At 40.8% G+C, this 27,566-nt stretch overlaps 1 protein-coding gene across 1 annotated transcript; it reads left to right on the forward strand.

Moving 5' to 3' along the window:
• The first annotated feature begins 164 nt into the window (after positions 1-164).
• TMEM200C (transmembrane protein 200C) lies at positions 165-14,023 on the forward strand. Its single transcript, XM_072604273.1, has 2 exons — positions 165-296; positions 3,050-14,023. The coding sequence occupies exon 2, from the start codon at positions 3,126-3,128 to the stop codon at positions 4,980-4,982; it is 1,857 nt and encodes a 618-aa protein (XP_072460374.1). The 5' UTR covers positions 165-296; positions 3,050-3,125; the 3' UTR covers positions 4,983-14,023.
• The last annotated feature ends 13,543 nt before the right edge of the window (positions 14,024-27,566 follow it).

Below are 27,566 nucleotides of genomic sequence, written 5' to 3' on the forward strand. Positions count from 1 at the left end.
AGAGAAGGAAGCAGGGGGAAAGGGAGGAAGGATGAAGGATGGGGAGGGCATAACACTTCTTGGAAACTCCTCGCCATGGCTCCTGCCACAGGCTCCGCGGCGGGGGTCTGAGAATATTATTGGGGCGACCTCTCCCGCGGGCTCTCCCGGGATTCTGAGCCGCGGAGAGATGAGGGATGCGGGGAGGCTACATATTCGCGCAACTGTCCACTCGGGCTGAAAAGTTTCTCCATGGTTCCTTTGTGTCGTCGTCGGAGCTCTCTTCCTGCAACCTTAGACTCCCCCAGTCTTCCTCGGTGAGTGAGACTCGAGTCTTTGCTTATAGTGCTGCCATTTTGATCAAGTAGTTCACTTCTCAGCCCTAAAGCTTTGCCTCCCTGGTCTCCCCATCCTCCCCTCCCCCCCGAACCCCTTTCCTCTCCTGGCATCTCGTTGGGGGAGGGCAGTTCTCTTGTTGTGTCTACAAAGAGGGAGATGCTTAAGAGAAATTCGGTTCTCTTGCTTCTTTCCAGAGGCGGACAAAACATCTGCTGCACTCATGTGACTACAACATAAAGACTCAATTAAAAGAAGCGCGCAGAGGGGGTAGGGGTAATCTGGGGGGAGGGGGGCTCCGCTTCACTCCTCACTAATGTTAAGTAATGATTTAAGAATCTGGATGAAAGCTTGTGTTGGATCTCGGGCAAGACGTGAATCTCCTAGACCTCAAGCTCTAGCGAGTCATAGAGCACACTGTGGGACCTAATCCATCAAGAGGGGAAAAGCTCAATGTCTCACTTGGAGGCAGTTGTATTTTTAGACACTTCCTTTCCTCGACCAACACCCTCCCCCACCCAAGAATCGACTTCGTGCAGCAAAAACTGCAATACAAAAAAAATCTACAAAATTAAAAGAATTATCAGAGCTTTAAAAAAAAATCCATGGCATCATTTTATTACACTTCATACATCCAACACAGAGTTGAAGGTATCTTGTTGAAGAGAAATTCATATCCCTTTTCCCCATATCTTATTGCCCACTGATAACCTCTAGTAAATCAAATGTTTGTTTACCTCTCTTCAATCATAGAAATATTCTTCAGTGTCCAATTGGGGTAGCTCCTTTAAAGAAAATCTGATTCCCCAAATCTTAAAAGAGCCATTAATCTCTTGGTTACTACATTAAAGATCCTCTGGAGGTTACTTAATCAGTCCTCAATATGTTACAACTTAGATAATAAAAAACAACATACAACTAGGTACCTGTGTAAGCTAAGTAGTGTTCTGCAACCTGTTTTTAACTCATGGATTGATTATGACGGCTCCCTTCCTAAAACAGTACTGTAAATGGCTTATAGATAAAAGTCTTCTGTCCCTTTACTAATCCCTCTGTAATCTCCTTTATGTTTCTCTTTATTGAAAACCAACTAAGTACCAGGGAGACGTGGGTTTGCAAACATTTATAAGTCTGATTACCACCTACCTGCTTTTCCTTTCCTTTGGAAGAAAGGATGGTGTTGATACTGATATCATGGAAGGAATTAAGAGCAAAAAACTCTTTGCTGATCAACCCATCAAGAGCAAAATTCTACCATGTCAACAATATATGTGTAATCCTAAGTCAGTCTAAAAATAAAGAATTATTTCTTAAGCAGGATAAAACACAGAAGGTCCAGGAGTGATTCTTACCTTTCTCAGATTCATAAAATACCCTACATCCTAGTCTCCCTATTTTATTTGAAAACATCTTTCTACAGCACATTGAACAACAAATTATTCACTCTGGAGGGCCAGCAGGTGTGCAATTTTCCAGGAACCAATGACCCCAAATGTCCATCTATGTGGTTATCTAACAAAGCTTTGAAGTAAATAATTGAACTTTGTATAGTATTATACAGGAGTGGACTATTGATTACTGTTGTGTTCTTTTTCTACAAATGACCCCCTGAACATTGGGAAATGAGGGAGGGGGAGGGGATGAAGACTGGAGGATGGGAAAACATCCTTCATCAGCAATATGTATGTCTGATTCCACAAACCATCATTCTTGTGTGGACTGATCTTTACATAGCTAATCACCCATTCTTTTGAATCCTGGGATCATGAATGTTCATAGCACAGTAAACAGGGAATGAATAGTTGTTTCTAATGAAATTTTTAAAAGGGAGGGGATTGCCATTTTCCTTACAAAACAAAACAATCTTCCCCCCTTAAGTCCAGGGGTGTACTCTCATCTACTAATAAGGCCTGACACTCTTATCTTCTTTGGGGAGGAGGGGGAGAGACAGACAGAGAGAAAGAATGGCTCAGTTACATAACCCATTACCTAAAACTACATTTTCCAAATGAGGCAACTGTCCAGATGTTTCATTGCAAAGGGAGGGGGTTGGTTATGAGGAAGATATGCTTGTTTTTCCTTGTAGATAAAATAATGTGGGGGAAAAAACTTTTAAAAGGGATGTGCTTAGTTGGATATGCCACCTATCCATCCACCTAAGTAAACCTTGCTCTTTCTCGAGCAACTAATTATCTGTCTGAAGTAAATACTCTTGGCCTGTTGATTCCTGATGTAGATCTACTTTACAAAAGGGATTTTAAGTCAATACCCACGTCAGTTAGGGTTGGGAAGCTCCTCAGATCCTTCCAACGAAAGTCCCTCAGATCTTCTGTGTCTCCCTAGCCCTTACAAAGTGCTCATGCTGGCAAAGTCCTTGGCAAGTTTTGGGAACACGGGACTTATTCTTAATTGGTTGGAAATGAGTAAGGCAGGATTACTCCAATGAGATACCTTTGGCTATGGGAGTTGGTGGTGGATTTTCCTACACAGATTTATCCTTTTCTAATATTAGTGCCTTCAATCACCCCTCCCCCGATGCCAGACCATCACCTCCAGCCTCCATACAAAATGTCCCTCTTGTTTAATTTAATTTGCACCTCTAAGATCACTCTCTGGTAAAAGGGGCTGGGACCGCACGGGGAGGGGAGGTAAGGAGAGAGAGACTATTTTACAAGTTAAGAAGTGTTACAGCTCCAAACCCTGCTGTCTTTGACAATCTTTCTCTTTACTGCAGGCGGTGGTGTAGAAGCTAGCTCCCCACCTTACGCACACCTTCCCCCTGCAACTGCCCCGCAGTCCAGGGGCCCGCGATGATCGCCACAGGGGGCCTCCTGAGGATCTCCGCTAGAAAGCAAGATCCTCTCCGCCCGCAGAGCCAGGTCCCCAAACGTAAGAGGAAAGCCAAAAAGAAGCGCAAGAACGACGTGGTGGTCGTGAAGGGCAAGTTGAAGCTCTGCTCCATCTCGGGCCTGATCGCCCTCTGCGGGATCCTGGTACTGCTAGTCGGCATCGCCATGGCCGTGGTGGGCTACTGGCCCAAAGCCAGTGGGACCCATCCCCGGGAGGGCGCCAAGCCGCTGTCCCCGGCGGGGAGCGGTCCTCGGGCCCCAGACACCGTCGGCAGCAACAACAGTAGCAACAAGGGCCCGTCGAGGGAGCCCTCGGGGACTCCCACTCTCGCCAGCCCCGTCCTTGCCACTAAGAGCACGCCCCCCACCCGGGCGGCCGCCCCCTTGTCCTCCTCCTCCTCCCCGTCTTCGTCCGCTTCCGTAGGCTTCCTCTTCCAGCTCTTCTCCGGGTACTTGCACTCTGACAAGCTCAAAGTGTTCGGGCCGCTCATCATGGGCATAGGCATCTTCCTCTTCATCTGCGCCAACGCCGTGCTCCACGAGAACAGGGACAAGAAGACCAAGATCATCAACCTGCGGGACCTCTACTCCACCGTCATCGACGTGCACAGCCTCCGAGCCAAAGACCTGGCGGCTGCGGCCGCCGCCCCGGGCCCCCCGGCGGCGTCCCCCCTCAACGGTTTCATCAGCTACGTGCAGTCCCGGGGCTTGGAGGTCAAGCCCGGCGGCGGCGGCCCGGGAGATGCCTACGGGGCGGCCGCGACGCTGGCCACAGGCTCCTGGCCCCGCCAGGCGCCGGGAGGCGGGGCTGCTGGCGGGGGCGGCGGTGCCAGGGGCCCCGTGTCCCCGCCCGACTCAGCTTCGTCCCCCCGCTGCCCGCGGGAGCCGCCCAGCCTGGCCGAGGCGGTGTACAGCATCTACCGCGAGCGCTCGGTGCTGGCCGGTCGCCGACGGGCAGCAGCCGCCGCCGCCGCCGCCGTGGCCGCAGCCGCCGCCGCCGCCGCGGGCAGCCCCGCTCCGGGCAGCCCCTCGGAGAGCTGGGGGCGGCCGAGCACGGCCAGCTCCATGGTGGGCTCGTCCCTCAGCGCCTTCGCCCTGCTGCCCTTGCAAGGGGACCGGGACGGGGGCGGGGACGGGGATGGGGACGGGGAGGGCGCCAGCTGCAGCTGGCAGCGCCCTCCCGGAGAGAGGGGCTCCCAGGAGATCCCGCGCGGGGAGTTGGAGCTGAGTTTGACGGATCTCCGCGGGGGGCCCGGCCTCTGCGGCCGCAGGCGCGGATCCGAGGACCAGGAGGAGGCGGAGGGGGCGGCTGCAGCGCTCACGGCTACCACCAGGGGGCAGGGCGGCCGTCTGCCCAGGACCGGCAAACACTCGGCCTTGAGACGTCAGAGCACAAGCGGGCTCCTCGACTGCAGGAGGGCCGCCTCCCCAGACCCCTCAGCCACCCCCGGCGGGACCGACGCGGACGTGGCCTCCCCCGCCACCCCGCTTCCCCCGGGGGCCTCTCCTCCCGCCTCGGCGCAGGCGACCAGCAGAGACTCTCCGAGCTCCCAGTCGGATCAATCCAGCAGCAATAAGGGCTACACCTCCCTGGAGGAGGCGGGCACCTCCCGGGAGTCTGTCACCGACACACCAGCCAGTAAAAGCCGGGACTGTGGCGAGGCCCCGAGCCGGGACGAGAGCCCCCAGCGGGGTCCGGGCAGACAGCCGCCCCGGCCAGTCCAGAGGCAGTTTACAAAAAAAGAGAAACTCCTCATGATCTCCCGGTCTCACGCCATAGGGATGGAGGATGGAGACCTGGACAACACGGGCCTTTAGAAAAGAGGGACCGCGAGAAAGGGAGCCGGCCACCCACTCCCACACCGCATCTCCCTTCCCCTTCTCTCTGTGGAGCCACCCGACGGAACCGGTCCAAATCCAAAGAGCTGCAGGGCAGTTTTCCTTGAACTGAGTTCACAGAATTTCTGTAGATAAGCTCCAAGCAATTTTTTCTAAAAAAATGCAAACAATCCTCTATGTCCGATTGTGATTGTATGTTCCATGGAAACCAAAACGTATTAAAACATCAGCAATCTAGTCATTAGTAATATTCCTAATTTTCTTAGGATCAAATTAATATATTTTTGACAATAACTGTGCACTTTATTCCAGTTTTTGCTTTGAGTCCCTCAATGGCCTAACCTGTTTACTCCACCCCCGGTTTTGTGAAAAGTTACTTGAAAACGACAGGTTCTTTCTCCTTTCCTGCGTAAGAGCAGCAAGGGATTTTTCCTCAGTTCTCTCAAAACTGACCTTGCTAAATGTTTTCAGGGCCAAAGGCATGAGCAAGCACTTCAGGAAAGTCGATTAGGAACAAAATACCTTACTCCTATCCCTCCAATCTCACTCGTCTACTTTCTTTTTCCTCTCCCCTCCTCCCTTAAAAAAAAGGTATTTGATTTTTTTTCCCTACAGTGTCATGCTGTCGAGAGAGGATTGGTCAAAGCTGGGATCTGACTGGATTGTGACATTCCTAAGTTCAAGATATCAAGTACAAGATGATGTACTGAGTATTATTGCATATGTATTGACAGTAACATTAATCTTAAACAACCTTTTAATAAATGTTTACAAAAAAAGAGGGTTAACATAAGTTACTTAATTTTGCTTTTAAACTAGTGGACCTTAGTGAAACAGAACTATCTGCAATTATTAAATCATAACGCAGTATGAAAAATTATACTGATGCAATGCATTCAAATGATGGCCTCAGACATTTAAAATTAAGTGAGAAATCTAATAAAGGGGGAAAAATATTTGCTTTTCTGTGACAAAAAGTGATACTTAACTGAATTTACTTCTCAATTATTCTCTTTTAGTAATACACACAGGGCAGCTAGGTGGCACAGTGGCTTGGGTCCTGGATCTGAATTCAGGAAAGTGTCTCTTACTGAGTTCAACTATGACCCCAGACACTTACTAGTCTGAACTCTGGGCAAGTCACTTAACCCTGTTTGCCTCCGTTCCTCATCTGTAAAATGAGCTGGAGAAGGAAGTTGCAAACCACTCCAGTATCTTTGCCCAGAAAACCCCAAATGAGGTCACAAAGATCTGGACAAAACTGTAAAATGTCTGTACAAGAAGTGTAAAGTTCTTCCTGATCTTGCTTTGATAGTGTTATCTAGTTAGTTTTCCAAGATTTTAAGAAAATACTACTAAATTAATTTAACCTAGGACCTTGGATTTAGAGCTGGAAAAGACATCAAAGTTCATCTAGTGCAAACTTCTCATGTTACAGATTAAGAAACTGAGACCCAGGAGCAAAAACTAGTGGCCCAAGGTCCCACTTCAGGCTAGTATTTGAATTCTTGGCCTCTGGGCTTAGAGCCAGTCCTTTTCTCACTATATCATGCAGCCTCTATCCATATTTATTACCTGCTGATTAAATTGAACAGGGGCATCAAAATTATCCTCACAATACATAACAAAACAGTGGACAATGGAAACCATTTGGGAGTTCCCCTTATCTTATCTGTAGAAGAGGAACAATTAAGATGTAACTTCCAGTTAAATATCAATTTTTTTGTCACAGAAAAGCAAACTTTTCTTTTTTTCCCCCATTAGATGTCACTTAATTTTTAACTTTCTTAGGACATGATTTGAATACATTGCATCAATATTATATTGTTTGTACTGCCTTGGGATTTAATCCTGACAGTGCTTTAATGCAGATAGGCAACTAGAAAGCACAGTTTTGAGAAATTACTTGAGTACTAAAAGCAGAAGTGACTCCATTAGATAAGCATTTAGTAAGCACCTATCACATACCAAGACTGCTTTGTACGGAGATATAAAGACAAATATGAAATAGTTCTTATCCTCAAAGAGGCTTCAGTGTGCCATCATTTTGGTTGAGGGCTGGGCATAGACCTGTGGTGTTATTAGTGTGAGTCACCCATGGCACAGAAACACCCTTTCCTTCACAGATGAGATCAGAAACTCATCTGTAACTTTTATTCATAATCATGTAACAAATACATGTCAGAGGCAAGACTTGCTGATTCTTAAAATTTTGACTTTATACATCATAATAGGGTCAAAAAGTGAATTTAAGTGATTTAGTCATCTGATTATTTTTATTTATTAAAATATTTGGAATTAATTTCCTGATATATAACTAACTTGCAAATAAGTCATATCTCTCAAAGTAAACTTCCCTGGGAATCCAAGGGGTTTAATTTATTTAGGTCATTTGGAAGATGTAGAATATATCTGTGAAAGCTATATGGTACAGTGGGAGGAAGGAGAGACTGACATTCAAATATCTGGCCTCTGCTGCTAACAAGAAGTGATGCCTTGGGCAGTTTCCTTTAACCAGTCTCAATTTCCTTAATATTTACAGATGTAAATGTTCAGTCTGACTTTCCAGGTCTAACATTCTGTGAAATCACACTGCAGTCGACACATTCTTTTAAACACAGTAGGTACCTAATGAATACTTGTCATATACACCAAAACAAGTGAGTTGAGTGAATTCTGTTTCCTTTCCGCTGCTTCCTCCCACTAAATGAATTCAAATACATTTTTTGTGTACAGATTTATAGGCTGGAAAAGAGAGAATCATTTCTTGAAACTGTTCCAAGTTTTTTGTGTTACAAAAATAATAGTATAGTCCACATCCAGTTGGCCCAGGATAGGAAAACCAGGGTTTACAAGAGTCCTGCCTCTGATATCCACTGGCTGTTTGATGGTAGGCAAGCACTCAACCTCTCAGTGCTCTAGGCAGTTCTATAATTCTACAATTTGCAGCAAAGGTGATGGCCTGCACAGATAAAGAGAGTTTCCTTCTCCTAGAGTTCCCTACTGTAAGAAAATCATAAATCCAGTCCCTGTCCCTGTAAATAACAGCTTTACTCATGCCAACGTTATTCCCAGACCAAACGTATGTAGGATAAGAAGTCACTTCGGGGCTGCTCAGTTACTTTTTTGGATGTGTTCATTATAGCCAAAGTGAGCTTTCATTAGTAAGAACTACAAACACTAATGATACCAACAAATTGTGGTAAATCTCAACAATCCAAATTGGTTTAACTCACTTCTAAAGACCTTCAATTTGCTCTGGTATTTTTTCCCCCTAGAATAATTCAGGCACCAAAGAGTCCGATGAGTCACTTTTAAAGGAAAGACATAATGTAGTAGCTAGAATACTGCTCTCAGAGATGGAATAAAAGGTTTGGTTCAATTCCTATTCAACAGACAACTTGTATAACCTAGAACTGATCATGCATCTTAATTTCCATGCCTGAACAAGTTGAAATGATATTTCCCCCCCTGTACATTTTGAAAATTTACTATGCTCAATGTTACAAGAATTCTGCAGATTGGCCATGTGCACTGGTCAGATTAAATATATATGTAATTTGTTACCAAATTCCAGCTCACACTGTTCTGTGTAGACATGGTCACACTGGGATGATGTGAGAATGCCTGCTTATTTGCTTGCCAAATATCCAACTTGAAGTTATTTCCACGTGAGCAGTTTGACTGGGCAGCTCTTTGACTGCCAAGCTGAAGTCCACTGTTACTCTTCAGGGGTTGGAGAGTCGTGCTTTTAGTAACCCTCTCCAGGGAGCCTTTTGTAGGTTGTTTCAAGACTGTCTAATTCACAGCCCTTCTCTCTCTGGCAACATAACAGCTGTGCATGTGCCGCTCGCTTCCCTAAAGGTATGTAGGCCTACCAGAGCATGTTGGCAGAGCATGGATACAAACTGAGCTGAGCATTTCTAAGAAATAAAGCACTGGGCCCTAACTCCCTGTTGTATGACTTCTTTGCCTATTTGAGAGAAATGTTAGCAAAGGCAGTGTCTTGTAAGAGAAAGTATATTAGATTTAGAGTCAAATCCTGGTTCTGCCACTGATTCCTGTTTCATCTTGAGCCAGTCACTTCAATCTCTTTGGCCTCAGTAAAAAATGATGCAGTTGGGCTACATGATCAATTGGGTCCTTTGTAGCTTTAATTCTATGATCCAATGAACTTGCGTGTTGCTGTTTTGTCATTTCACTCATGTCTGGGTCTTTGTGACCCCATTTGGGGTTTTCTTGACCATTTTCTTGCCCTTTCCTTCTCCAACTCATTTTACAGATGAGGAAACTGAGGAAAAGAGGATTAAGTGACTTGCCCAGAGTCATACTTCTAAGAAGTATCTGAGGCCAGGTTAGAACTGGGGTCTTCCTGATTCCAGGTCAGGACTCTACCCACCTAGGTTCCCTAATGAAATGACAAGTCAATAGCTAGAGTGGTAAGAACCAGTCTGTCTTCAAATTGAACAGAAGACCTATATCTAATGGCTTCTGAAGTAGAAGAAAAATTCAAGTTCCTGTTGCCTTCAAGCCTACAGTTATTATATCTTGGCATACTCCTAGAGACTCAGTATTGATCACATTACAACAAATAGCACCAGAGATTCGATTTTTTAAATTTGTAGTAATACTCGATTAGCATTGAGATAATGCAAGCTGCTGATATAGATTTTTTTAAAAATGGGATCTTCGCAGTACCCAAAGTGCCTATATCTTGGGCTAAACAAAATTGAATTCAAGGCAAAAATTCAAGGAGCCAGTTAGCAGGTTATGTTTATTGCTCACTTAATGGGGACAACTATAAACTTGCTGGAGGGCTGCAAGGTATCCATGATTAGACATATGAGGGACATAATTAGATCTTAATTATCTTCTTCAGTCACATGGATAAAATGACCAGCCTGCCATTTTGGTAAGGCATTTATGTAGAGGAAAATAAGTAGAGACAGATATAGATAGATGTTATAACATTACATCATAGTATTACATTGCAATGAATTATTATACACATAGTTTTTACTCTGGTTTGGTTGTCTGTGGTTTGGTTTACTGATGTTTCCTGTATCAGTAAGGGCAACTAGGTGGCACAGTGGATAGGGTCCTGGGTCTGGAGTTGGGAAGATTCATCTTCCTGAGTTCAAATCTGGCCACAGACACTTATTAGCTGCGTGACCCTGGGCAAGTCATTTAACCCTGTTTACTTCATCTATAAAGTGAGCTGGAGAAGGAAATGGCAAACTAGTATCTTTGCTAAGAAAATGCCAAATGGAGTCACAGAGTCAGACAGCGCTGAAAAGCCACTTAATAAGAAGGCAAAGCGTAAGGCATTATAGCTCCTTATTCTACCAGAAATGGACCAGATAATACGTAAATGACATTCCTGAATTTGGGTTTCATTTTAATTTATTTAAATGATCAAAATGAAGGACTCTTCTACTCTTCTCCTTTCCAGACAACTGGGATATGTTTACTTAAAAAATCCATTTGCTTTCCCCTCCTCCACCAATTAAGATTAACATTTTTAAAATTATTAATACTCTCACAAGAGAATTAACATTTTTCTTTTCTCATTTGGTCAAAATATGAAGAGCACATTAAAGATGAGTAATTTGTAATTCAAATCTTCTCTTGTAAGGCTTTTTTTTTTGTTGGCTTTTTAAAGATGTGGAATAGATAAATAGATGAAGAACAGATCAGACTTGGAAGTTCTTTGCTATAGCCCAGCGCCATGATTTATTTGGTCTATAGTTTGAGAGTGCCTTTTTGGATGAAGAACTCGGGAAGTTTTCCCAAGACTTGTTTAATTTTTTCCTTTTAAATAAAATAATCTCGGGTAGGTATTTTCCCTGTTTGGGGTAGGAGAAAGGAGAGCCATTTTACATGTTTGAAAGCAGCATGTTATATCCAACTGTCTCTAGCTGAAGCTCCATTCTATATTAATAGGTCCAGTTAAGCAGTTGGACGCCAAAATCCCAGTGATTTTCCAAAAATCCCAGTGACTTTTCAAATTTGTAGCTATTATCCATTTATCAGAGAAAATAAATATAAAAATCACATGGGCTCTATGAACTGGAGCTTGTAGCAGAACTTTACTCCCGATCACCATATGGTACTCCATAGACCGGTTAAGCCATCTCCCAAGAGGCCAGGCAAAGTCCCCATCTGCAAAGACAAACAATTCTGTGCGTAACAGGGGGCATTACATAACTGTAGGTCAATTCGAATGGAGAGGGTAACATTGTGCTCTTAGTTACAGCAATGAAGCAGAGTAAACTGTTTCATTTTCACTGAAACTGTTCACGTACATTGTGTGAAAGCTTAACTAACATCTGGCAACAAATCCTTACTCATACTTTAAAATCCTCTAATCTCCTCCCTCCATGGCAATTTAGTCTGTGGCATCATCCTGTTTGGTAATGGTCCTGAATCATGAATTTTTTGTTGGTTTATCATCATGTTAGATGTTATTTTCTTTCTTTTTATGTAGAGTCCAGATCAAAAGGCTAAATTAAGTGGATATATCTGGAGTGTTACAAAGCCTATAGACATGTACTAGCCAGGATGCTTATGCATTTCTTTTTTAAACATGTCAGTTCTTGATAGAGAATGACTGATGATCACTGAAGCTCTACTTCTAATTGTCATTTTGTTGTCCCACATCCAAGAATCCAGAGGGAGGACTGAAGAGCAGAAAGAAAGAAAAAGTACTACTAACAAAGGAAGAGCAATGAAATTTGGTAGAAAGGTGAGAAATGACAAGGTCAGATAAAAGAATTTAGGCAAGAAGGATGACAAAGGAGGTGCTCAAAAGTCCTGCCATCTCAATGCCCCAAATCCCTATAATGTTGGGTTTTTTTTTCCAATATAGATCATTTGGTATTGATTTAAAAAAATTAAAAAACAACAGTGAGGAAACTGAGGCTAACACATGACTAGTAAAGAATTTGCTCCACACTTTTATGTAATGAAGAAATTCAACAATAGTGTTACACTATTGACAATGCAAATTCATTTGATTGATAATCTGTTGTGAAATATTTAAGGTAGCTCACTAGTATAAAGAGTATATTGGTATTGATTTAGAGAGTTAGATTTATAATGAGAAATCTAAGAAGCTTCATTTTATGTCCGCACCACAAGGGAAAATGGAGAGATGATAATGATATTTTGCAGTTGTGTGATAGTAACAACAAGGATGGCAATGACCACAATCATCAGTGCAGTGGTCAGCCAGGCATCATTAGCCTAAAGCCAAAGGGGCTAGAGACCTTCACCATTCCTTGTTCTTTAGCTGTCCTCTTGTTTTGCCCTAGGTTCGGTTGCTTTGAGATCACCCATTTTCGTAGGAGGGTAACTAGTCTTCCTAGTGCTCTGACTACAGGCAACTAGGTGGCACAATAAACAGAACACTGGCCCTGGAATCATGAGGACCTGAGTTCAAATCTGATCTCAGACATTTACTGGGCAAGTCATTTAACCCTGTTTGCCTTGGTTTCCTCATCTGTAAATAAGCTGCAGAAGGAAATGGCAAACCATTCCAGTATCTTTGCTAAGAAAACCCCAAATAAGGTCACAGAGAATCAGACACAATTGAAATGATTCAATAACAACAAAGAAAGTTAAAAAAAATAAAGGTCCCTAGAATACAAATATGAATTAGATTGGAACAGTCAACTTTATTCCCATAGACTAAAGGGGATGCTAAGTAATAAAGGTTAGATTTTAACTCAGGATGATGAGTCTTTCTACTTCCAAACCCAGTAATCTATTCATTGCACCAGTGCCCAGTGGGGTCTTTTTTTTGGTGGCTTCTGTGTGTGACATTTTCCTTTTCAGTTCATCTAACTCTGCTGCTGTTGCCACCCAAGCTGCTCTGGCAGCCACCCTGAAATTCAGGTTCTCAATAAAGAGAAAACACCAGCTACCTTTCATAATCTCTCAAGGCCCTATGCTAAAGGAAAGAAGCCACAAAGGGGAGCTAGTCCCGTTGCAGATACTGGCTTACCTAGGTGGCCAGGTGCTCATGGGTGATTGGAAGAAAGCGCATTTCTCCTCCCCTCCCTCAACCTGACCATCTGCAACTCAGAGAATCATTCTTAAACTTAAAGGCTAGCAGGAAGAAGAGTTCTTTCTTAAGAACACATATCACCCCTTTATTATATCCATAGAGTTCCACTTCATATGAATTCCTCTGTCATCATAGTCAGAGGATATCTCTGAAGTGATTGGTGAGGAAAGGACTCTCCATCATGCATATATGCCCAGCTTTCCACGAACCTGGCAAGAATGATGACTAAGCAGGGAGCGTAGAGGGAGGATGTTGAGAGGGGGAAGGTACGGGAGTCCTATGATACTATAAAAGTAAATATTTTATTCACTTTCTCATTAATTTACAGAATATTACACATAAAAGAATATTAGCAAAGTATCAGTCTTTCCCAGGACTCTTTCTGTCTGAATGAAATCAAACAAAGATGAGAAGAATGAGATAATAGTAACTGTGTTTTGGTAGTACTTAGTTTGCAAAGCACTTTATAGACATTATCTCATATATGGTCACTATAAGGTGACATTTACAAAGTTATTTCCCATATGTTCTCTCATTTGTACCACAGCTCATGGGATATGCAAAGCAGATATTATTATGTAATAATTATCCCTGTTTTATAGATGAGTTAACTGGGGCTCATAGCAGTTAAATGATTCATCCAAGGGTCACTTGGCTTGCAAATGGTAAATAAATTTGGTTAATCTAAACATTGCAATCCATGATGTGATTTTGCTTAAAAGGAAGGCTATTGTGATTACTATGGTTTTGCCTGAATTAGTCATACAATTAACTCATGTCTTCAAATTATTTCCCTGTGACAAGAATGTTTAACACAGTACTCTCTACTTGCTAGGGCCCCTCTCAGTGTTTTATGCTGAGGCTAAAACTCCCTAGTACTATTTGCTGAGTCATTCTTCCACTCTAGGGACATACCAATGGTGGAATTCATGTCTGTGCTATCTTCCAACACTCCAAAGAATAGGTCTGTGAACAGCTAGAGCATTCATTGAAACAGTGACGAATATCAGTAGAAATCCTGAGGCATTATTAGCCGTAATATTGTAATCATGTGCTAACAAGGTCATATGCTGATTCTTTCTTTTCTTGCCTCAGTGTTCCCTATATATACTACTGCATACAATTGAAAAGTTCTAACTGGGGTTTTCCCTGGGGATGCTAAAATATAGTTCTGTATTTCTTAATTCCTACCAAGTCAAGTACTTTTTGGCATAATTTGCTTTTACAATCACAATTCTGATCAGACTGGATTGTAGTAGAAAGCCATAACCTGGGAAATCTCCTCCAATAACACTTTGCCACTGTGGACATCCTCAGATTCCTACTTGAGGAGACTTGTGCCTGTAAAGAAAAGGAAATCAGCCCCAACTAGAACTTAGTTCAAGTTAGCAATTCACTCTATGTGATTTATTATTCCACCTAGTGGTGGAGAACATGAATTGCAGTTCAGGTTAAAAGGACACAGCATTGTAGAATCTCAATTGGAAAGGACTTCAGAGGTCACCTGATCTTATCAATCTGGATGAGGAATCATTCCTACAACACCTGAAGGTCTTTAATGACCTTCTTCTACTTAATATTTTTCATGTCCATTGGAATTGTTCTATAGATGATATTCAAAAGCTTTTAATACATATTATCATACATACATACAATACAAGAAATTCCAAACTTTGACCTCAAAATATTTGTTCTCCTTGACCCTAACTGCTCCAGATGTGAGTAGAGAATGTGTTAAATATAAAACATGGTAGCAATCTGACTCAAGGACAATTTAGATTTTTAAAATTCCCTTTAGTTTGTGGCAGAAACATATATAAAATGTAGATTTTAAAAAAGTGGAAGCAAAAATGTGTTAAGATTGTGGTTCTCCCACAACATGTCCTTCATTAACAATGTACACAGGTGATACAGTGGTGTCATAGAATACTGGTTACCTTCATAATGAGAAATTCAGAACACTCATAACAACCACAAAAATCCGTGACATATGTTCATTAAATTTAAGCTACCATTTGATCAGAAAGGAGAAATAAAGATATTTGAAGACTGTTTACATGTCTCTCCCCTCTCCTCCCATAATCCATCTTTTTTGCCAGAATAATCTTTCTTATGTATGAATCCAGTGACATCACTCTTCTGCTCAAGAATCTTCCATGGCTCCCTACTGCCTAAAAAATAAATTTAAATTCCTTTGTCTAATGTTCAAGGTCCTTTGTAATGTGACCTCATCCTATATCATTTTCTTCTGTATATATTCTGTAGTCTAGTCAAATTAGGTACCGTTCTGCTTTTGTTCTCTTTCCATTCCATACTTTCCTCTTCTTCCATCCAACCCAAAGAAATATTCTGTCCTTTTGCCCTCTGGGAAATATCTTCATCTGTTGAATTCTTCCTCATTCTTTAAAACCCAATTTAAATGCAATTTTTTCCTTGAAGTTTTCTCTGAACTCCTTCCATGGTAATGATCTCAGATTTCAAATAACATTTTGTTTTCCAATTGCCGCATGTACTGATCATGTAATATGGCAAATTGTAGTTATCTCAGTTCGTGTCATATCTTTCTATTTGACTGCATCAGTGAGTTAATAAGTATTTTTTAAGCCCTTACCATATGCTTGGCACTGTACTGAGCACTAGAGATATAAAGAAAGGCTGAAACAGTTTAGGAACTTACATTCCCGAAGGGGAAACAAAATATAAATAAATAAATGTTATAAAGATGGAGAAGTAAAATACAGCAAATTATACAAGGATATGGCAAAGCAGAGAAAAAACTATTTGTTATCCTTAGATAAGAGATACCTGTAACTTTTCTCTTAATGGTTACATCATCCCTGATGACATAAATCAAATGGATTTCTTTAAGGGTTATTAAAAGTACTCAGTTGCTATCTCTTCTTTCCTATCCTGTTTTCTCATCCTGGCAACAGATCTTTTCAGCTGCATTCCAAAAACCTCCCTCCCAGAACCCTTCCCCCTTTTCTCCCTTGAATGAGTCTCCCTTCCTCCACTACTACATTTTTTTAACTTATCTATCTTAAATTGCCACAGAATGTACTGATTGGTTAAGGACTGTAAGATGGCCTAAAAAGCTTTAAAAACCCATTCTGTGACCTAGGAAGCAGAAGATGCTTCCTGCAAGAAATCTTCTTGTGTGAATAACTTTCTTTCCCTTTCAGCTTGGCTACTCCCTTAATTTTACCAAAATCCTTCTTTGGCCCTATGATTCTCCCTGGGCTCTTAAGAAACACAGGCTGAGAAATTTCCCAGCAAAAACATTTTTTTGCCTAATTGAAAACGTTGTATTTCACCAAAAGCCTGGAAGTGATAATAGGTACCTTATACATGGTTGGTATTGATTGATTGCCTACAATACTCAGGTCTTAAATTCAATTTTGTAGCATCTGTGTCATGCAGAGGGGGCAGGGGAGCAGCCAGCAAAAGAAGGATAAATCAAGTTTAATAATATGGTGGTAACACCCAGAGGGGCAGCTAGGCAGCACACTGGATAGAGCACTGGGCTTGGGATCAGGAAGACTTATTTTCCTGAATTCAAATCTGGCCTCAGACATTTGGTTTTGCTGTGTGAACCTGGGCAAGTCACTTAAACCCGGTTTGCCTCAGTTTCCTCTTCTGCAAAATGAGAAAGAAATGGCAAACCACTCCAATATCTCTGCCAAGAAAACTCAAAATGAGGTCATGAAGAGTCGGGCATGATTGAAATGACTGGAGTTCTGGAACAGTGAAAGAAGAATAAATCACCTGTTTGACAATGTTGTGGTAACACCCAGAGATTGGAAAAACCAGAAGGGTGAATTTCAGGAATGATTTTTCCTGACTCTGGTCCATTTTTCAGATATGTTCACAGATTTCAATAATCAGCAACATAATTCAAATTAAGGCTCAACCTTCTCATCTTTCCTCATAAGTATTCTGATCCTGTTTTGTTTTCCACATTTTTTGAATCAAAAAGAAAGGTAATTTGAGGCCCATACCTTCCTTTGAAATTAAAATTTGTCCTTTATAAAGTAACATGGGAGGAATGAGGCAGCCTTGTGATCTCTGATCAAGACATTTCACAAAATTCACTGATGACAACCAGCCAAATTGTAAAAGGTAGGGAGTGGAAAGTCCACTAGAAAGGGTATTAGGAGATACAGGTTCTGGTTTGGGGTCTGCCACTATCTCTGTATGTGACTTCAACTAAGTTATTTAGTCTCTTTGACCTCTGTTCTGGGTCAGACCCAAGTCAGGCCAGTCCCTTCAGTATATTAGACCTTGGAAGAAAATGAGATGGTCTTTAGGTTATCTGGGTGTTAAAAAACAAGGGGGGGGCGGGATTTACCTAGCCACAGTAGGAGAAGCATACTTAGTAAGGATTTTGACAAGGCATTGAGGACACCTAGGGTTGATTCAGTGAATGAAGCTCCCTAGCTTGAGTTGCCCAAAGTGATCCAATGGTCAAACCTTCAAATCTCCCCAATACCCCCCATCTACCACCCCCACCTTACCCAGGATGCTTTTGTATTAATGAGATGAAGAAATGAATCAGTTATTAACAATCTTAGTCCTTAGTCCCCTGAGCCAACCAAGTCTCCAGGAATACCTTAATCGCCTAATCGGCAGGAGCAGTAGAAGTTGGGGGCAGGCAGGATAGTGGTAGTGTTCAGGAGGTGGTTGAGTTACTTATTTGGAAGAGTTAGGCCACGAATCTTTTCTCCACAAACCTGTATGTTTCCTCCAGTTAAATTACAAGAAAAGTCATGAAATACTCAGATATTTGCGTATATTCTCCACTTTGTCCTTCGTATGTTGACAGAAGCCGACAGAGTGTTTAACCATTTTTTTCTGTAATTGAAGGGAAATTTTTGAAGGAAAAAAAGTCTCTATAGATTAAATCCAACAGATATTATTTATTGCAGATATTGCTAGAATCATTAAAATAAATCCTCCGTGAAGATATATTTATTGGTAAGCTTTAAAATTGAAAATGTTAGGATGATAAAAGTTCTCTGGTAAATCTGGCATCTCAAGAAGGCAAACAGAATACTTGAAAAAAGTAAGAGAATTGAAAAGGCTAATTCAGTGACCTATATGCTAATCCTTCAGAGTTTATGTGACCACACGTCTCAGGAAAGGACTGTTTGGAGCACAAGAGAAGGCTCCAATGCCTTAGAGTCTTGAGCTCTTGATTGTTTTTCCATTTACATTCCTAATTTCACTTCAGCTTTATACTTGAGATTTTCTTAGCCCCATTCATTATGGCTATTTTAGGGGAAAATAAATGCATTTCTATTTAAAATAACAACATTAACAACTGTGAGGTATTAAAAGAGAAAGAGTAACTTAAATATTTTGCTAATAACATGGTCATTATTTATTTCCTAAAATTATCCCTCCCTTTTTCAATGCACCTTCTACCCAATAGATAATTATTTGGATGGTATCTTCTGGAAACACATGTAACTAAAATTTCAATGTAATCTAAGTCCATATTTGGAGCCTCTTGGATTCCCAAATTATAAGAATGAAAAGCAATGGAAACATCCTTAAAATTACAGATTGTCTCTTGACAAAGTTACTAATATTGCTGTGAATGCTTTCCAGGGTTTCTTTTTAATGTAAGGTGAATGAAAAGTTGCTGTGGTCGTGCTATCTCTGTCCGAACAAATGCCAGTTGTGAGCTCTGATTAAGTCAATGGTAATTAAATATAATAATCAAAAACAAATTGAACAGAGCCACCTGGCTAAACTGTACATCATAATTTGTCTTTAATGGAAGTTTTAGATTGTGGGAAAAGACAGATAATATAAAGAGATATGATAAGGAGAAGAGGCATCCCTTCAGATATTACAAAGACAATATGAAAAAGTAATCCAAATTGGTACTGAAATCCATACAGAGAGAAACGTCTAAGTGCTGACTCCTCTGAAAATGAATTTCAGTTCCTTGAGATCATCTACAGTTATGATTTTGTAACTCAGGGCTTTGCAAAGTGCTTAATAAGTAACTTTTCATCCATTTGCATTGTCATGTGAAAGTGATGTATTCCTGGAGAATGTTAATTAAACTATGTCCTACAATGCCTGAGACAATTGGGTCTCATCTGAGACATCTACACAATCATTTGTGATGTGTAGTCACAAGGTTACAGTTTCTGAGTTATGGTAGCAAAGGAATGGAATATTTAAAGGACACAACTCAATTCCATTGCATAAACATTTATTCAGTTCCTAGCAGTTTTGTAGGTGGCTCAGTAAATAGAACCCTGGGCCTTGAGTCTGGAAGACCTGAGTTCAAAACCAGCCTTAGGTAGTTACTAATTGTATGACCCTGGGCAAGTCATTTAATGCCTGTTTGCCTCAGTTTCCTCATCTGAAAAATGGGGATCATGATAGTATCTATCAAATGAGATAATATTTGTAAAAGCTCTTAGCACAGTGCCTGGCACATGGTACGTGTTTAATAAATACTCACCTTTTCTCTCCTATGAGCAATGCACCATGCCACCAAACAACTGCACAGGTAATCTTTATCCGTAAATTCAAACCAGTGGATCACTGATCCTTAAAAATCTTCACTTGGTCAGATCATCTTCCTTAGTGACTGTCATGTTTTTCCTCCTTTTCTGAACTAAACTCCTTGAAGAAGCTCAGGGTATATATCAAATGTATGGTTCCACTTCCTCTCTCTTCTCATTTTTTCCCAAACATTCTATAGCCTGTCTTCAAACCTCATCTTTCACTTGAAACTGCTTTCTCCAAAGTTACCAGCGATCTCTTAACTTCCAAATCGAACAGGCTTTTTTCAACATTCATTCTTCTTGACTTTGCTGAAGCCTTTAGCTGTCAACACTGACTCCAGCAGCTGGACTAAACAACTAATAGGTGGGGAGTGTGTGAATCCTACTCTCATTGGAATTGGCTTAAAGTGGGAATAATGCACACATTGAGTTAGGTATAGAAATCTATCTTACCCTATAGGAAAGTAGGAGGAGGAAATGATAAAAGAAGGGAGTGGGGCTGATAGAAGGGAGGGTAGATTGAGGGAAGCAGTAGTCAGAAGAAACTTTTGAGAATGAACAGGGTGAAAGGAGAGAGAATAGGAAAAAATAGGGAAAATAGGATGAAGGGAAATACATAGTGATCATAAGTGTGATAAAAATTTATAGCAAGTTGCTCTGTAGAGACCTCATTTCCCAAATATATAGAGAAGTGAGTTAAGTTTATAGAAAAAAGTGCCATTCCTCAATTGGTAAATGGACAAAGGATATGAACAGGCAGTTTTCAGACAAAGTGATCAAAGCTGTCTTTAGTCATATAAAAAAAATGCTCTAAATCACTATCGCTTACAGAAAAGTAAATTAAAACAACTCTGAGCTACCACTTCACACCTATCAGATTGGATAATATGACAGAAAAGGAATAAATGTTGGAGGGAATACAGAAAAATTGAGACACTAATGTTGGTGAAACTGTGCACTAATGCAACCATTTCGTAGAACAATTTGGAACTTTGCCCAAAGGGCTATAAAACCGTGTATATCGTTTAACCAAGCAATACCATAATTAGGTCTGTATCCCAAAGAGATAAAAAAGAAAAAGTTCCTATATGTACAAAAATATTTATAGCAGCTCATTTTATATGGCAAAAATTGCCAATTGAGATGATGTCAACTGGAGAATGACTGAACAAATGGTTGCATATGATTGTGATGGAATTCTATTATGCAATAAGAAAAGATGAGGGGGATGCTGTCAGAAAAAACCTGGACTTACATGAACTGATGCAAAATGAAATGAGCAGAATCAAGAGAACACTGCAATATTGCATGATGATCAACTGTGAATCACTTAGCTATTCTCAGCAATACAAGGACCCAAGACAATTTCTAAGGGCTTGTGATGAAAAATGCTGTCCTTCTTTAGAGAAAGAACAGATGGAGTCTGAATGCAGATCGAAGCACATTTTTTCTTTGTTTTCTTTGTGATTTTTTTTGTCTTTGTTTTATCTCACAATGTGACTAACATGGAAATATGTTTTACATGACTGTATATGTATAACCCAAATTGCTTGCCATCTCAATGGGAGAGGGCGAAAAGGAAGGGAAGGAAGAGAATTTGAAACAAAATTTTTTTAAAAAAAACAATGTTAAAAATTGTTTTTACATGTAATTGAGAAAAATAAAATAATAAACTTAAGAAAAAATTCATAAGAGGGGAGTGGTGAGAAGAAGTATGTGAAGATACTGAGTTCCATTATATGTATTGAGTTTGAAATATGTATGAGTCATCCAGTTTGAGACAATTAGTGATGGGAGGCTGGAGCTCAGGAAAGAATTTAGGACTGGATAAATAGACCTGAGAATTATCTACACAGACATCATTGAACCCACGGGAGATGATGAGATCACAAAACAAGACAGTATAAAGGGAGAAGAGAAGAGGCACAAGGATAAATCCTTGGGAGAGACAGATGGTTGGTGTACATAACCTGAATGAAGGTTCAGCAAAGGAGATTGAGAAGGAGCAGTCAGAAAGGTTGGAGAACCATCAGAGAACTGTGTTATAAAAACCCAGAGAAAGAAATCTGGAAGAAAAGAGTGATTAATAGTGTTAAAGACTGCAGAGCTATTAAGAAGGATGTGGATTGAAAAAACAAGTTATTAGATTTGACAATTAAGACTTTGCTGGTAACTTTGGAGAGAGCAGTTTCAATCCAAAGATGAGGTTGCAAGACAGACTGCAGAATGTTTAGGAGAAAATGAGAGGAGAGGAAGTGGAGGCCCCCATTGTAGAGGGTTCCCTCAAAGAGTAGAGCTTAGACAAAGAGGAGAGATAGAGGACAATAACTAGTAGTCATTGTTTGGTCAAGTGAAGGTTTTGGGGTTTTTTTCCCCCCACTTAATAGTATTTATTTTTTCCAATTACATGTAAAAACTGTTTTCAACATTTACTTTTAGAAGACTTTGAGTTCCATTATTTTTCTCCCTCTCTCTCCAAGATGGCAAGCAATCTGATATGGGATATACATACATACATACATACACACACACACAATCATATTAAACATATTTCCCAAGTGAAGGTTTTTAAAATTGGGGAGTGTACTCACATCTCAAAATCTATTTTGCCCTGTTATTTGTATATTTTAACTTCCCCCTTAAGGGTAAGGATTCTTTATTTGTTTTTGTTTGCTGTTTACTTTCTCTTTGTCCAAGTGCTTAGCTTACAGTGGGAGCTTAATAAATGTTTGTCGGTTGATTTTTAAAAAGAGAAAGAGAAGAGGCAATGCGTTGACTGGTTGACAGTTTTTGTCTGTGGGATCTTGTTATGCAGGTTTCGTAGAGCAGCTAGAGATAGGGGAGAGAATACTGGTTTGGGAAATGGAGGACCTAGGTTTGAGTTACAATTCTGTCACTAGCAAGGCAACCTTGGACAAGTCATTTCACCTCTCTCAGCCTCAGTTTCCTCTACTGTAAACTTGGGAGGATTGACATGACGACTGCCTCCAGCTTTAAATTTTCTGATCTTTCTTGTCTCTAAAGGAGGCAGATGACAGAAAGTACGTATTATTTTCTTCCTCTTACCCACTTTACTGCAAGCTCAATTTCCTTCCCATGCAAATCATTTCCTTCCGTAGTCCACTTTACTACATACTCTGTAAATACACACTGGCAGGACACACACAAATGATTTAGAAACAGATAACATATTTAGATACAGAGTGATATGGTGGATAAAATAGCCACTCTGACTGCAGGCCTGACATTCCATTCACTGAGTCACCTACCTGCCCCTAAATAATGCTTCGCACCAAATCATGGTTTTTTAGGTGGAACAGTTGATTATAGTCTATATTTACAAAGATTGAGTGAATATAGAGGTAGAAGAAGGCTTTAAGATGTTGAAAAACTAGTCAATTTACATAACCAGGAATTTTTTAGACTCTAATAATATGATACAGAGGTGGTCCAGGTGGTCCATAGCTTAGTATGGTCAAGAGTTCTCAGGAGACTAAGGAGACCTGGATTTGAATCATGATGCTAACACTCACTGACTGAATGGTCCTGGAAAATCTTTGAAGAAAAGTACTATATGAACTTTAGATCATCTATAAAAATGCTAGTCATTGTTAATTCATTACCCTTATCCCAAAGTTCAAACTAAATAGATCAGATGTCATAAGATATTTCAATAAATATTTATTAAGTGCTTCCTATTTACCAGGCATGGTGCTAAGTGATGGGCATACAACACAAAGGCAGACAATAGTCCCTGATCTCAAGGTACACATGTTCCAAATGGGGGTATTTACCAACAAGACATATCCTAGAGGAACTAGAGATAATTTCAGAGAGAAGGTATTAAGATTAAAAAGGACTGGGAAAGATCTCATGCAGAAGGTGGGACTTTGGCTGAGATTTGCAGGGAGAGAAAGTAGGAGGCAAGGAAGGAGAAAATGTCAAACATGAGGAGAGCCTGTGAAAATGATCAGAGGAAGGAGATAGAGGGGAGAGATGGAGAGGGGGGGAAAGGAGAGAGCAAAGGAGAGAGACAGAGACACAGAGAGATATAGAGAGACAGAGGGAAAAGAAGAAGGAGGAGGAGGGGAGGGATGGAGAGGCGGGGAAAGGAGAGAGTGAAGGAGAGAGACAGAGGGACAGAGACACAGAGAGAGACAGAGAGAGAGACAGAGGGGAGAGAGAGACAGAGAGGGAAAAGAAAGTGGAGGAGGGGAAGGGAGGAGAGGAAAATCTTTTGGAACTCAAGAAGATCCTCCCCTATTAGGCAAGTTCTGAGGTAGGCACACACACAGGTACACAAGTATGTGTGTCTGTGTGTGTGCATGTGTAGTCCAAGGCACAGAAAAGAAGCCATTGGATCAGAGAGTATGTGGAAGGGGCTAAAGTGTAAGATGACTGAAAGGTAGGAAGGAGTCAGATTAGGCAGGCCTTTAAAAGACAGAGCATTTCATATTTGATCCTGAAGGTAATAGGAATATAAGGGAGTTTATTGAATGGAGGGGAGAGGTTATATGGTCAGAACTGCACGTTAGGGAGAAATATTTGGCAGCTGAGTGGACGATGGACTACAGACTTGAGGCAGGGAGGCAGACCAGAAGCTACTGCAATGTTCCAGGCACACCAGGGTAGAGGTGGGGTCAGAGGAGATCCAGGGACATAGACAAGAAGTGAAGGTAGAGATGACAGGACTGGGCAACAGGCTGAATGTGTGAGGTGAGTGTGAATGAAGAGCTGAGGATGACCCACAGGTCGTGAGTCTGAGTGACTGGGAGGATGGTGGTACCTTTAGGACAAGGGAGGGTTTGGGAAGAAAGATAATGGGTTCAGTTTGGGACACATTCCCACGGCTTCGGCCCTAGGTAACACATACATTCTTACGTTGTTGTGTTCTCTGTCCTGAGCCTTGAGATTTGCCTACATCTTGCTCCCCCTACTGCTAAACAGACATGTGTGCTCCTCCTCTCAGCTCAGTCCATTTTATAACCTGCTTTCTCAATGTGAAAGCAGAGGCCTTTGTCTTAAAGGAAAACAAAGACAAATCCTGAAGCCACTAACGTCATGACTTTTCCTTTCCCTTTTTGTCTAATACACAGGCAACATTACTCCCATCAATATGTTTGTTATGCGTTGCTATTTCCTTTCTCAGTAGCTCAAATGGCACAATGTATAAATATTTTTTTCAAATTTCAAAGTTCTATGTAAATGTTAAGCTATCATTATTATTTATCAACATTCATGTCCAAGATCTTATCCTATTAGGCAGATTTTAGGTTAGCCACAAGCACAAATATATTTTATATGGATATATATATACATGTGTGCATATAAAAACCCATACATACATATACATGCATGTATGCATGTGTATATATGTACATGTGTACATGTATGTATATATGTGTGTATACACATACACACATATATACATACATATATGATTTGCCTTCCATCCATAGGACTCTCAAATAGAGCAGTGCACAGCCTTTCCAGAAGTGATGTTTTGGGGTCCCCTTTTGCCTCCCATTTTGCTGTGAAAAAGTGAACCTTGGCACAAACTCTCATCAACAATGATCCCAGATGCCAGACAAAATGTTTATCTCTAACCAAGAAACTTCTCACAAAAATTCCTTGTACTAACTTGAGTGGGAAGCTTTTTAACATGGGTTTTTTTTTGGGGGGGAGGTCATTAATTTGACATTAAAAGCTGTAAGTTTTGAGCACCTTGATTTGCAGGAACAGTTATGGAAATGCTTCAGTCCTAAAATTCTCACTGCATTATGGTTATCCTATCCCTTCTGCAATGACACTACTCTACTCTCCCCTCTCCTTGCCACCAAGAGGTCTGCTATAGACTTTGGAAAGAGAAAAGAGTGGCCTTGCAGGTGGACCTTGTCTGTGGGTAGCCCCTTGAGACTTCTAGGTCTTACCGTTTGCCCTCTTTTAGGTGTATCTCACACCATTAGACTTTAAGCTTCTTGAGAGCAGGGATGATCTCAGGTTTTCCACATGCATCCCTAGCACTTAGAAGACCACTTGTCATATAGTAAGCATTTAATAAATGCTTTTAAATTCATCTTTCATTCCATGGTCTTTGGATGACAAACTAGGTGTTCACATACATTGCCTTCATACTTAGGCCAGGAAACATTGTGGTAAAGTAGACAGAGTGTTGACCTTAGAGTCAGGAGAAAACCTGGTTTCAAATCTGGTCTCTACAACTTTTTAAGCTGGGTGATCATGGGTAAGGCACTTAATACTTCAGTTTCACCATCTATAAAATGGGAATAATGATGTCTATATGACCCATCTCAAAGAGTTATAGTGAAGTTCAAATGGGACAATGTGTGTACCTTGTAAACTTTAAAGTGATATGCAAAAAATAATTCTTTTAATTAATAACAATTAATACTTGAGTGACAGAGAGGGAAATCTCCTTACCTGTCCCCAAAATATAATCTCGAATAGCCAATAATCATGGATTAGTTCATTTTGATCACAAAGTACTTGGATTCACATTTAAGCTCTGTCACTCAATGTATGACTAGGAAACCACTTAACCTTTCTGAGACTGTTTCCTTTTCAGCAAAATCAAGGTAGCTCTATTTGTATTATCTATTACATAGAGGTGCTACAAGGAAACCTAGCTGCCCAAATGATATTGCCAAAGCCCATCTCTGATCACATGGCTTCCTTACTCACTCTTACTATGGGTAGGTCTGAATTTCCTCCAGGTTTAAGTTCAAACTTTTCTGTTTGGCATTTAACAATCTTTACAGGACCACCCAGCATGGCGTGCCCTCCATCAAAGAAGGTGCTATGTTCTATAAGCAAAGCAGAATTGAAGTAGATCAAAAGAAATGTGAGACATGCAGATTTAGAGAGTCCACCCCAAATGTTCACATGGATTATTTGTGCCCAACTTGTGGTAGAACATTCCGAGCTCGTATTGGTCTGATCAGCCACAGCTGGATGCACTGTAATGTGACTCTAGCGTAGCAAGGTCATTTCAGTGGTCTTCAGGAACAAAGGACATCCACCAAAGAGCTTTACAACCAGTTTCTAGCCTACCTTTTCAGGTTTATCCCACATTTATTCCTTTTACACAATCAATATTCTAACAAAGCCATTGCTTGCTGGTTTGCTCTTTCCCAACGTTCCATCTCCCATCTCTGCATATTTGTCCACATGGTGCCTCACGTCTGGAATTCTTTTCCTTCTCCCCTGAGACTCTCTACTTCCCATCAAAGCTCAGTTCCAGGCTGCTTGCTCTGTCACTTTTCCTGAATTCCTCAGTTTTTAGTGTCCTTAAGATTACCCTATATTTGCCTTGTATTTTTTATCTATATTTTATATTTGTAGTATCTTATATGCATTTTGTATAAACACAAACATTTATCATTTTTCAGTGGATGAAATATAAACTCCTTGAGGGCAGTAAGTATCTCATTTTGCCTTTGTAAGCCTCAGTGCTTTAGGGGATGAATAAATGCCTGTTGATGGATTCATTGCTATTTAGCATCAATAAATGCTACTTTTGGTGATGAAAATCTCACTCTGCTCATGGAGCCTAATGGCTAACTTGATACTGTTATAAGCATAATTGTTGCCTTGTCTTATTTTGAAAAGCATCTCAAGTCTCAGAGGTTCATTTTTCATACTCACAAAGTGATTTTTTTACTACAGAGCTTCTACTCCTCTCCTCTTGTCATCTACATGTAAGGGTTTTGACAATTCAAGTTCATCTGTTGTATCTTAGTATTTTTCTAAGATGTAATCTTGGGCAAATCACTTACCTTTGGCTGTTGCTGTTGGTCAGTAGTTTCAGTTCAGACAAATGAAAAACAGAGTTTCTGAGTAATTAATAATCAGTTTATTAATTAGGCTAGCTAATAATCAATAAATTGATGGCCAGTGGTTTCCCTAGGCAACCAAAGACCACCCCCCCCCCAATAGAGAACACTGAAT

Source organism: Notamacropus eugenii, chromosome 4 (genome assembly GCF_028372415.1).
Source record: "Notamacropus eugenii isolate mMacEug1 chromosome 4, mMacEug1.pri_v2, whole genome shotgun sequence".
Taxonomy (NCBI): Eukaryota; Metazoa; Chordata; class Mammalia; order Diprotodontia; family Macropodidae; genus Notamacropus; species Notamacropus eugenii.

Excerpts from the sequence above, each read along its gene's own strand:
- TMEM200C (XM_072604273.1), top strand. The coding sequence starts at position 3,126 with ATGATCGCCACAGGGGGCCTCCTGAGGATCTCCGCTAGAAAGCAAGAT.